This window comes from Oryzias latipes, chromosome 11 (assembly GCF_002234675.1).
Source record: "Oryzias latipes chromosome 11, ASM223467v1".
Lineage (NCBI taxonomy): Eukaryota > Metazoa > Chordata > Actinopteri > Beloniformes > Adrianichthyidae > Oryzias > Oryzias latipes.
In genome coordinates, this window is record NC_019869.2 from 10,534,903 (window position 1) to 10,547,590 (window position 12,688).

Below are 12,688 nucleotides of genomic sequence, written 5' to 3' on the forward strand. Positions count from 1 at the left end.
TAACTAATAGTAAATAATAATAATAATAATAAAAAATAAGTTTAAAAAAAGTCCAAAAGTCAACAATATATCTACCCTAGTGATTCATGTGAGTGATCAATTTGTGTAACACAGATGGTATGGTGCCAGGTTTCAAGCAAACAGTCTGGCCAGTCTTATCAAAATCTGGTTCCACAAAATGTCAAAGCCAGACTGTATTGCTAGTTGGTAACCACAGTGATCCGTGTGGGTTAGCTCTTTTTATTGCTAAGTTCCACTTTTTCATTAATTCTCAATACATTGGAAACCTGCAAGAAAAGTTCAGCTTCTGAGTCATAAATGTATAAATATTACAATAATAGCCTAGTCCTAGTATGCTGTATGTAGATTTAACAAAATAAAGTTTACATTTATGTCGACAGCAAATTATACGTACATCATGCAGCATGCTGATAATAGCACTGCAGCATCATGCATGTCAACATGTGTACTATTAATGATGCCCCTGCAGCATTAAAAGAAAAACATAATAGTACTTACTTACCTGTCAAATGTTATGCTTTCCTCGTTTGTGGACTCATTTCTCTGATTTTGGAAGTTGGAACCTGCAGAATGAACTGGCATTTTCCAAAAATTGGCTTGACCTCACCAAGATGGCGGTGCTCTCCTCCCATGAGGAATCACGTGATGTCTCCTCTAGCGATAAAGCTCTTTGTAATTTCCTACATTAGCAAATGCAATGGTACAACCCCATGTTTACCGTAGACCTCCAGAAGTTTTGAAACTTGGAACTTTGGGAATAACTTTATTTTGTACCTAACTTGAAAAGGTAATTTTGATCTCTAATAAAATACCCAAAACTGTCGTTTGTTTGTATTGTAAACTCTTCACATGTCAGCTAACATTTTTTAAGTGAGTATAAAGAATACATTCGTTGACGTAAACTTTAGACATCATTAGTCAAAAATATAGTTAAAGAAACGTGCATGTAATCAACCAGATCATAGGTTGGGCTTGGACCATTTTGGGAAAGAGTTGCCACTTTTGTGGATTCTTGTCCTGCCATGCCTCCCTTAGTCGTGACGGTTGGACCTATCAGCACATTGTCGCAGTTGGGTCTAATCGTGTCCACTTCTCAAGTGGGCAAAGTTTTACCACAAAAAAGGAAAAGATTAACTTCAAATTCCAGCTTATTGTCTGCTGTTCAGTCAAATGCTATTAATTTTAAACGTTGATTAAAAAGTGCATAGACTCATATCTTATTTAGGTGGCTTCACAATTACACCAACAGTTGTAAGAAAGCAAATATTTTACATGTTCTCAAAACATGAGTTTTGCATACAAAACTCAGAGTCTTAAAATAATTGGTACAAACTGCTGAACAAACTTGTAATTATCCATCTATAATTCATACAAATCTATTTCTTCCTAATTAGGGCCCAAGGGAACTTACATCTCAAATAAAGTCAAAGTGCAGGTGGCCCGTCAACCTCATGGCAATCCTGAAGTTGTGTATTTCTTTAGTTAAGAAAAAGAACTAACTGAATGTTTTACGGCATGATATTTGATTTACAATGCACATTCTGTACAGACACAAATAAAACTGAAGATGTGAGCCAAGCAAACAAACATACAAGATGTAGAAAATTTACTAATAGCAGTTCAAGGAGGCAAAGAACGACCTGTTTGTGCTCCCAGAGCCTCTTCCTTATGCTCTAACTCCATTGTTTGTCTGTTGAAATGGAGACTTTGGCTTGGTTTTCTCTTTCCTTGCCAGAAACCACAGAGTGACAAAATCTGTGGGGTGTCATAAACGAGTGAAGCCAAAGGGAGAAAGGTGGTTGGAGGGAAGGGGGGTTGCAAAGCCTGGATGCAGGAAGAGACAGTTGGATCCATCTGGTCCTGATAATGCAGAGTGGAAAACAGATGACTGCGGTAAGAGATTGGGGGATACAGCATTGAGATTGGGATGATATATTGTAGAGCGTGCTCTATCTGGCCTCTATGTTTCTTTTTCAAGTATGGCACTCAGTTTATTGTTCCCTAAGATAGACAATACTTTGTTGTCCATCAAAAAAGTAAAATACATCAAATAGATTTCCAGAAAAGGACAGAAAATAGATTTCCCACCTTTTGCTTTTTTTTCCCTTTACTCCTATAAAAATTGCAAAATAGTTCCTAGCTGTCATTTTTAATCAGCTATTCTACATGTGTGTTGAATAATAATATTTTTTGAGAATCTTGACTTTGTCGAAAGAAATACAGCAAAACTTGCTCTGACAATAGAATTTGAGCTGTTTTTTCAAGCTTTTTAGGTTTAAGCTAGAGGATAGGCCAGCTTGAATGCTTTGCTATACTGTAAAGTAATGTTTAAATCTCTTTTATCACATTACTAAGTATGTAAAAGTTGTTTATTTTATATTCATTTGATCCATCCACTGAGGGAAGAGTGAGCTGCAATCACATCCCGATCAGCTGCATAACCCTCCGATTCAACTTTTGATATTGAGTATCAACAGGAAGGTTTGGGTCCAATATTTAGTGTCTTTAATATGACCCAATTGTGGATTCAAACATACAGCCTCCCAGTCTTAGAGTTGAAACTACCATTTGGCCACTGAGCTGGTTTTTGTTAGGCACTTATGTATACAACTTTCAGCTCTGATGTTTCCCTTCCAGATGTGGAGGCTTCCCATTCCACAGGCATGAATATTCCTCCACACCACAAGGATAGTAGCTTTAAAACTGAATGTTGATAACATGTCACATATTACCTCTCTTCTTTAGATCAAAGGATATGACTTTTACAAGTTTAAAAAAATAGATCTTTTTCTCACAGATTTAGATTTTCTGTATCATTTGTTGTGTTTTGTAGACATGTAATTTTGGCAGAGGTGTGGACTCTAGTCACATAACTTGGACTCGAGTCATTCATTTTATGACTTTAGACCATAGATGACACAATGTAAAAAGACTTGCAATTCAACTTGGACTTTAACACCAGTAGCTTGTGTCTTCACTTGGACGTGAACCATTTGACACAAAAAGACTGGCTACCTTTTCCCATCAGCCAAAGATTAAAAGGTATGCTGACATAGACCCCGCTCTTTCTCTTTTTGTATGTGTGCATCTCAAACATGAGGTCAGTATCTGTTTGAAAAAATGATTCCCAAGTTTATTAAATTTGGGTATGATATTTTTAAGGTTGTCAAAAAAATCAAGCAGTTCAAAGATAATGGACGGAGACTCGATAACGTCCAACTTCACCCAACACTTAAAGTTGCACAAAGAATGGTGATTTCTAAAAGAAATTTGACAGTAGCCGATGGGTTATGTAACCGCAACCTGCTAAATTAATTACACCGTAATTCACTGTTAAAATGTTATGGTTTTGTTATAGTGAGACATTTTGAGATTTTTTTTAAATGGGATTGGATTGGGAAGTTTCTGATGAACGCCTGCCGCTATGCCGAAACTATGTCCTAGAAAACAACAGAAAAGATTTATTGGTTTTGCCCTAAAATGGCGTAATCATAATTAAAAGATCACTGGCAACGTGATTCGAATAGATCAAAAGATGATTGGAGTGGGACTGTAAAGCTTTAGATGTCTCTGGTCATGCCATCAAATCTTGATTATTAAGCCCAAACATTCTTTCATATTTTGTCAGTCAAAATAAAAACATTAGAAAGAAGACAGCAAATTACTGACTTTATTTTTATCTTCAAGGTCAGGCTTATTTTGAGTCTTGAAATCGGAAGCAAAAGGCTTTTCTCTGGAACCTTTGATGCCTCTGAGATCTCACAAAAAAGGAAAGTAAAGAGTACAAAGTGTTTGTTTTTAATACTTTTTAAAAAAGGAAAATAGTTTGACTGCTTTGCCCATGACACAGTGGGAATGGAGGACAAAATGGAAATGACAGAACTTAAAGGATTTTAGAAAATACTGTAAAATGTCATTGCAGATTATTTTGTATTTTTCTCATTGTGATTGTTTGCAGTGTTATATTTGTCACCATGGATTTCTACATCTTGGTTTTCTCTCAAGATCCAGTAAATTTATGTTCTGGTGGGATTCTCAGAATAATTGACAAATCTGGCCTCCAAACACGCTCCTAAAGCTGCTTCAACACAGATTGGCATTGAGATTTCAGGAAAAATAAAACTGCCAGCAGCGTTTCTTCAAAACAAATCTACGACTATATTAAGCAACAATCATTTTGCGAAATGCACCCTGTATGTTGTTGGTTTACTGTTTTTAATTGTGACTCATGTTTGAAAGCTTCAATTTTGATTCCCTCTTGGCCCTCTATTGCCTTTAAACAATTCCCCCTCTCAATTTGTTAATGCATAACACCACTTACCCCTCTGAAGCACAACACCACACCATGAAATATTTTCTCATAACTCAGACGCATGGATGCTTCAGTGGCTCTGGGTCAGGAGAGGCTAGGGACTGTTGCACGCGGGAACTCTTATGGGACGAGCACTGAAGAGGAACCAAAACTCAATAAACATGGCACTGAAGGGGGACAAGGAGTTCAAGGGTTCGCTTGTCATGATGGAGGCTATAGTGAGCGCTCCAGTGGCTGCTTGGGTTTGATGCTGTAATGTGAAACGAACGGGGGAAAGAAGAGTACAATTCCTCTCTTTGTTTCTTCTTCACCCTGTAGTCGGCCATCTCTCGTCTCCTCAGCAGAGTCTTACTGTGGCCAGACTCATCATCTTCATCTCCTTTTGTGTCCTCATGTCTGCCACCCATCGTGATGCCTTGATGGCATGTCATAAGTTGCACCAAGGCTGTTCTTTTTTTCTCATTTCACTAAATCAAAACATTACTACTTAAATAAAAAATTAAAATACGTAGAAATATTGACACCTTCTCCTTCACTTTATTTTAAAAGTTAAGCTACAATCCAGGATTTCATACAAAATGAAAAAAAAACAGAGAACCCTCATCCAAGTCTCCAAGGACAGTTGACATATCCATAAAGTCTCTCTAGTCGCAGTGTCAGAGTCCAAATCCATTTAATTTACTCTTTTCAATGGGGAGGCTGTACTCTGACCTTCAGACCCTATTTTTAAAATAAAGCCCTATACCATATATTGGAAACTCTTTTCTAACACTTGGAGTTTTAATCTCAACCATTTCCTTACCGCAACAGCCCATGGCCATAGGTGATGATAGGAACACAGATTTATCTGTGATTGAAGTATGTATTCTGAATCAACTCTCTTCAGGAAAAACAGACTATTTACAAAGTCCATGTTACAGCAAAAAACGCACCAATCCATCAATCGATATTGTGCTTCATCCTTCCCCCACTTTTGAACAGAACAGTTAGTTACTTAGACTCCATTCTACGGCCCGCAAAGCCAAACTCGTCTAACACTTTTCTTAAAATTTTACATTGATTTTTATGCAGTATTACTGACGCCTTGACACACTTTATTTTTAAATGTCTTATACCTTAAAACAGCCCCTGATCGGTATGAAATAGTTTCCTTCTCTTATATTCTCTTATATTTCTCTTCTCTCTTTAGTCCCCGGTGGTTTCTGTTGGTTTTGCCAGATTTCATCCTAACCTGTTAGTGGGTGGGACTTACTCTGGACAGATCGTCCTGTGGGACAACCGCAGTCACCGTCGAACGCCAGTCCAGAGGACCCCCCTATCTGCTGCTGCACACACTGTAAGACCGGTTCACACCATCAGTGAAAAACGAACAGAAAAGGAATGCTAAGGTGTTTATTTACACAATTGAGAGTTTAGCAAAAAGAAGAAAATACAATGTTTCTCAAACTGATATAACAATACCCTGAAAAACTGTGTGACTTTCCAATACAAAATAAAAAAATTTTTTTCACAAAACAACAGAAAAGAAAAAAAGTTAACTGTAGACACTTTCTACTACCAGGTATTTTTGAAAGTATTTTTGAAATAAATTGACTAGAAGAGAAAAAAGATCAAATAAGTGGCACAAATTTGGATGCACAGAGCAGCGTACGGAACTCATGGAAGGTCCCTCATTATGATACCATAACTGATGATACGTCTTGGGGTCCCGTCCTAATAATAAACCTAATCAAAGGAGAAACTTTTCAGTCTAATTTAAAATGTGGGGCCCAAACAATAAACTTATGGCTGGACTCTTCCTTCAATCCCACTTTTGGAAGCCTTAACCCCCCAGAATCGTACTGTCTGTGAGTCAAGTGCTTAATTTAGAAAATATAGAACAAGTACATTTAAGATCTTGTTGGGATTAATCATTTGTATCAGAACTTAACAGAAAGATTTTTTTTGGGAAAACAGCTATTTATTTTTTCAGCTGAGCTCAATATAATCCGGTATTCTTATTTTATCTAATGCTGGGTTTTGTATGCGACTTTAAAAAGTTACCTTTTTTTTCTATTTCATTTAATAGGTTATGTAAACAAGCACGGCAGTATTATTTTCTGATTCTACTTTTATTGGTTGAATGCTATAAAGTTATTGTGCTGTTTTGACTTTATTTATGGACAACTGTGATCATTACTATCTTTCTTTTTGTCAATTATTACCCTTTAAGTTTCATTTTCATTCAGCTCCTTCTAGTTTTCTGTGTATTTATGATTTGTGTAAAAATTGAAAAGCTCATACCCCAAAACCAGAGTTTGAACACCTTTGAACTTCATTGGAGCAGTTACCAAGCTCAGTTTAGTTTTAGTGAGCTTCCTGACCCTCAACGAAAAACCAACAAAGACAAAGACATTTTAGGATCCAATTTCCTAAATATTCTGAGCTAAAGAAATCATGCAGACACTGCATTCTACCTGTGATGTAGGTTAAAGGCGTCTAAGGTAATGAAGTAATGGAGTTCTCTCCACCTAGTCAGTCTCGCTTACTGGCCACAGTGCTGATTACTGAATAGAGTCTTTGTGTGGCCCACCAGCCAAATCAATTACTGCCCAGTAATGATATAATGGCTTCACACTCTTGTAGATTTGAACAGCAGCACATGTTCCAAGACAACTGCGCTCCAGCATGCAAACTGCTTGTAACCCTGCTGCGTCTCATGAGCTAGGATCTCGTAGTGTGTTCAGGGTAGAATTACAGCATTATAACAGAATTGTGTCAGCTCTAATTTTCCTTTGAACAATTACAATTTCTGGCACTTTACATTACCCTGACAGAGGTCAATTATCAGAGGAATTTATACACACAATAATAAATGTTCCAGAAAGTCTAAGAATTATTACTGCTGATAAGATTTTTTTTCACTGAGATTTGTCAGTAAACAAAAAGCACGTGGTTTATCGAGACAGGATGCAACAGCTCTTCAACCTTCCATAATTTTGTGTCTATCTTTTTAGCACCCTGTATACTGCGTGAACGTTGTCGGCACCCAAAACGCCAACAATTTGATCACTCTGTCTACAGACGGCAAGATGTGTTCTTGGAGTCTGGACATGCTCTCCCAGCCTCAGGTACAGAAACAAAGAGATGAGATGGCAAGACAAGTGACTTATGACAAACATTAACTCTGAATTGTTTAATCCAAAAAAATCTTTATGTTTACATTTTACAAAGATTTTGTCTCCAAATATTTACAAGGATCTGCTACCAGGAATGATTACCAGACAAATTAAAATAAATATAGTTCAGATTGGGTCATAATAAATTATTCTAAACGTTTTTGTCCCTCTTGTCTGAATTTTTTTCCGGTTTGCGTGATATAACTGTTAGCAATGAAAGGTATTTTATATATTCCAGACTTAAACAATTCCCTGTAAATGTCAGGCTGCTATGCATAGATTTGTGTTTTTGTTTAATTATGAAATAAAACTACCTTAACTCTTGTGCTTGTAGGAAACCATGGAGCTGGTTTACAGTAAATCCAAGCCGGTGGCTGTGACCGGCATGGCCTTCCCAACTGGAGACGTTAACAACTATGTGGTAGGAAGTGAAGATGGTTCTGTGTACAACGCATCCAGGCATGGGAGGTTAGTGGGTGGATCATTTGTGTCTCAAGCACACTTGTTGTTTTTTTTACATGTGAATTTACAGTTACTATATAGGTGAAAAGGTAAAAACAAATTACAATTTCTATTTATCCATTCATTTTTTTCTCACAATCAATATGATTATCAATTCACAGGATCAGTTAAGAAGTGAACAACAATCATTGTAAACAAAGATGTTCTGAATGACATGTGTGTCCTCCTTCTCCAGGCAGGCAGTGTCATGAAATTCACTGTTAAGAGTTAAGAACAGCAATATTGCATGCGATCATTTTAGGAGTGGACTAAAATCAAATCAAAACACACTATTTCCAGATTACTTTTTAAAAGCATCTGTCAAGCCTGAGAGGGGCTAGGTAAGCTTGTAACATCATGAAATAAACGTGTCAATTACTTTTTACTCCACAGTGAAATGCCTAGTATTTAAAAACACAAACATTTGAACCTATCCTTCCACTTTAATTTGCGTAGACTCTCCTATCAACACTTCAGCCAAGCTGTCTGCAAAGATTTCAGGGTCAAAGATGGGATTCAGCTAAGCTTTGAAGAACATAACAAGTGGTTTACTAGTTAACCCCAGCTGTGACCACCGAAAACTTATAAAATGGCAAGATGGACCCAAAATCTCAAATTCATCCACCAAAGGTTCAATTGGAGCTGGGTCGTCTGACACTGATGTTAGCAGGAAGCCATGTTAGAAAAATAACTTACTTGAAACCTCTAACATAGGGCTACAGTCCATTTCATTGTAAACAAAGATATTCTGAATAACATGTGTGTCCTCCTTCTCCAGTAAGGCAGGCATCTGTGACATGTTTGAAGGCCATCAGGGGCCGGTGACTGGCATCAGCTGCCACAGTGCTGTGGGTCCCGTAGACTTTTCTCATCTCTTCATCACATCATCTTTTGACTGGACGGTCAAACTCTGGAGCACTAAGGTACAAAACTTATCTGTCTGTTGCTCTGTACGCATTCTCACCCTAACCCCTAACTACTAAATAAACTACATAGTGTGGCACTATACAGTGCCCTGAATTTTAAAAACAATTCAGACACCATGCTCACTACTTTTTTTTTTTAAACGTCATCTATTTCACAAAGTTAAAATCTAATTAAAATTAGCATTTTGTGACGCTTATTTATGAGTCCACTGTCTTCTAAAGATAAAAATGTTGATTTTTTATTGAAGACATACATTTAAATACATTTTTTTGGCAAAAATTTTGACACAATGCATTGTGGTCTATTTTCGCCAATCTAGTGAGCATCTATGGAGTTATTTCAGTCTCAATAATCAGAAATGCACACAACCGGTTTTACAAATACACACGCTCCGATTCACAAATGTCATTTTATGCAAACGTGAAAAATAAATTCGGAAATACACACCCTGTGTTTCACAAACACACAGATTGTGTTTCACAAATGCACACTAAATGTTTTACAAATGCACAATAAGTGTTTCTCACAAATGTGCACACTGTTTTTCACAAAAACATTTTAGAAATTCACAATAAATGTATCAGAAATACACAGTAAGTGCTTCACAAACGTGATTTTTAGTTACACATGTGATGTGAACTCACAGATCATTCGAATTGCAGACTGTGCATTCAAAATCCCGTTCTCGTTTGTGAATCTCCCCGTGTGTGTGAGAGATTTTTCTACGGTGAATATTGAGACTCATCTGACGGAGCGGGTCAACTAATGTCACCATTGGCTAGTGAATCTGTCAATCAAACTCATCGGCAAAGCAGGCGGGTTCGCTTTTAGCCAATCGAATGGCCCCTTACACTTTCTCTACGCTTTCTGCAGGTGGCAAAAGCTCCGCCCATATTTGATTCTGTACCAGTCGGTCGTTAGCGTGTTAGCCTTAGCATGGCTTGTCGGTTTATTTGCCTTGGGTTGTCAAAAATTACTGGCTTGTGCAACTTTTCAGTGGACCTGGGAGCAAGGCAACAGTGGTTGAATGCAGTTGACATAGAATCCATCGAACTCTGTACTGGTCATGAGATTTAAAATGAATGTTTCACTCGGGATTGTTTGTACGTTATTCTCTTAGCTTTCATGCTAGCGTCAATTCAACACTCAGACACGGTTCCCTTCGGTCGTGATCATCTGAAGGTGGAGGAGAAAAATCTTTAACTTCCACAGAAGGTTTTGTGGAGAAACTGGCATCACTTTGCTCCGTACCACGCAGTGGGACTACATTACCTCAAGTTCATCTCACTGTCAATCACAGACGCCCAATATACACCTCCCCTGCTCAGCCCAAAGTCACTTTGATGGACCTTAATTTTATTTTTTTAATAACTCAAATGTCATTGATTTTATATTGTAACCATATACATATACACCTCTTGGCCAGGTCACCCTTGCAAAAAAGATCCTCTTCTCTCTGGGTTTTATAGCTGGTTAAATACTACACAACAAAAGATGGTCATAGAACAACAAAGTGCAAACATTCACCCTTTATTGCAGAGTAAAATTCAGTGAAAACATGGACAGATTAAAACATCAAAATTTAAGCAAATGTGGGATCTCTACTGATTTGAATTTTATTTAAAGTGGAACTAATTTTCATAACTTCCTTACATACAATGAAGTCCCTTGAACAATACAGCAGTATTGATTTGAACTCTGTCTTACTCCCCTCAGTCTCTCTTCTTCTGTATGTAATTATGTCGCCTAAATTAAGTTCTAAACAAACGGGACAGTAAAGATGTAGGTCCACTCCCACACGGTCTGAATTAAACAATGGATTGATGTCGTCTTGCAGTTCCAACATTTGTGGACCCAAAAGGTGACTGTCCCATTCCAGGACATTGATCCCAGGATGAGGTTCAGCCATGGATCCACTCTCCTCCCATTCAATCTCTGGAACCAGCATACCCTGACAAAAAAAAAAAAAATAAAGATACTGTTTATGAACAGCACTGTTTTTTTTAATGTTTTAGATTATGTAGGAACAGAGACCCACTAATAATGACTTATATTGTTTCTAGCAGGCAGACCTCATATCTCCATAACTGTTTATAATTTGCAAATAAGTGACTCTTAACAAAGTAGTGAGATTAGTACAGCTGATGGCTCATAATGCCAAACATTGTGATGTATTTTGAACTTGCAGATGTGCTATTCTTCCTACTTGATTTAAAAAACCAAACAATTTAGGGAAATAGTTTGCACCACACAACAATAATACTTTTCATTCATTTTTGATGAAAATTCCTTGTAGTCATTGTGATTTCATCATACTGTTCTTGATACTTTCCACTTTAGTCGAACTGCACACAAATCAGTTGTCCAGTACAGTGAGATTAAATAAAGCAGGGTTTTTCAACCAGTGTGTGTGCCGCGGGAGATGGTCAAGTGTGCCGTGGGGAATTGCCCTACTTCACTGATCTGAAATCATTTTCCATCTCCAGGAAATCAGCTCTTTGTTAATCCAAACAGGCACTGATAAAACACTGAGTAGTTAGGAATATAAAAGATCTTAAAATGACTTTTTCTTTGTGTTTATTTAATTCTATAAAATACATTTTGATAAGGTTGACAGTACCGTGATTTAGCTGCAGCTATAACCTTGTAAGGAAAAGTTCCGCCCCTTTAACTGTCTCCACCAATCATTCTTGAAGGCTTAATCACATGTCATCAGTCTGACCAATGAGAAGTGGTTAAAGTCTTCACTTCCTTGTTTTTAATTCTGCTGATAAAGTCGCTCAGTTATAACAAAAATACCAGCTAAAGCTTGTCTTTAGCGGTGTAACTTTCCACAGAGTCCGGTGTCAGACCGTGGAACAAGAGAACAAAGGTTGAAAAACACTGAAATAAAGCACTTACCCGGGGATCAGAAACAGGGTTCTGGGTCAAGCCCAAATGCCACAGCTGATTTGGTGTCATGCTTTGCTCCGTCCTGATTGGCTGTCCCACGCGTCACTAAAGACATCCAAACTGGCCTGAATGCGTGGTAGGAAGATGTAATGGCAGCAGAATACGTGATGTTACTGATATTGAGCAAGTCTTGGTCCTCAGGAGAGTGCAGGATGTTGTAATATAAACCAGTAACAGTCATGAAGACATCACACCAGAGGAGCTCAATCCTGTATTTGGAAAAAAGCAAAAAGAAATATTATATTGTCAGATTTATTTTTAATACATCATTCACTTTTATGTATATATTAAAGCATCTAAAACTAGGTTCAACTCACCGTTGATTGTGTGTACACTTTTCCCACAATGAAGCCGTTTGTGTCAGTTGTACGTACTGTGAGCATTAACTCGGCTATGCCCACGTTTTCTCCTCCGTGATCTCCTCTCACCCTGACAATAACATGAAAATCAAGTCTCAAACACATAATTACAAATGCATCGCCAATACGGTACACATCAACTTAAAATGTAATGTTCTTATGTATGATGCCAATAAGTAGAATTTCTAGGTTAGATAAATTGCAGGAGTGGGTTACATGTATCACTGGGGAAAAAAATGAGGTGAGAGAGACTGTTAAGGGGGGGTAAAATGTTATTCACGAGGGGAAAGTTTTAGAGTTGGCTTTGTTTTCAGAGGAGTCTAAAAAAAGTTATTTTATTTTTGTACAAAAAACCAAGTACTTATACTGCCTGATATGTGAATAAAAGATTTCTTTATGAAAAACATGAATACCTCAGAGGTAAGCCATAAACGTTCACAGCGTCACTGAAGAAGGCC

The 12,688-nt window shown here is 37.5% G+C and overlaps 1 protein-coding gene across 5 annotated transcripts in view; it reads left to right on the forward strand.

Moving 5' to 3' along the window:
* Positions 1-12,688, forward strand: part of dync1i1 (dynein cytoplasmic 1 intermediate chain 1) — a 72,388-nt gene that overhangs the window by 39,521 nt on the left and 20,179 nt on the right. For all 5 annotated transcript variants that reach the window (XM_020707107.2, XM_020707112.2, XM_020707106.2 and 2 more), the window contains 4 exons: positions 5,523-5,669; positions 7,330-7,443; positions 7,826-7,959; positions 8,771-8,915. In XM_020707107.2, the coding sequence (XP_020562766.1) occupies positions 5,523-5,669; positions 7,330-7,443; positions 7,826-7,959; positions 8,771-8,915 (540 nt within the window). The remainder of the gene's footprint in view (positions 1-5,522; positions 5,670-7,329; positions 7,444-7,825; positions 7,960-8,770; positions 8,916-12,688) is intronic.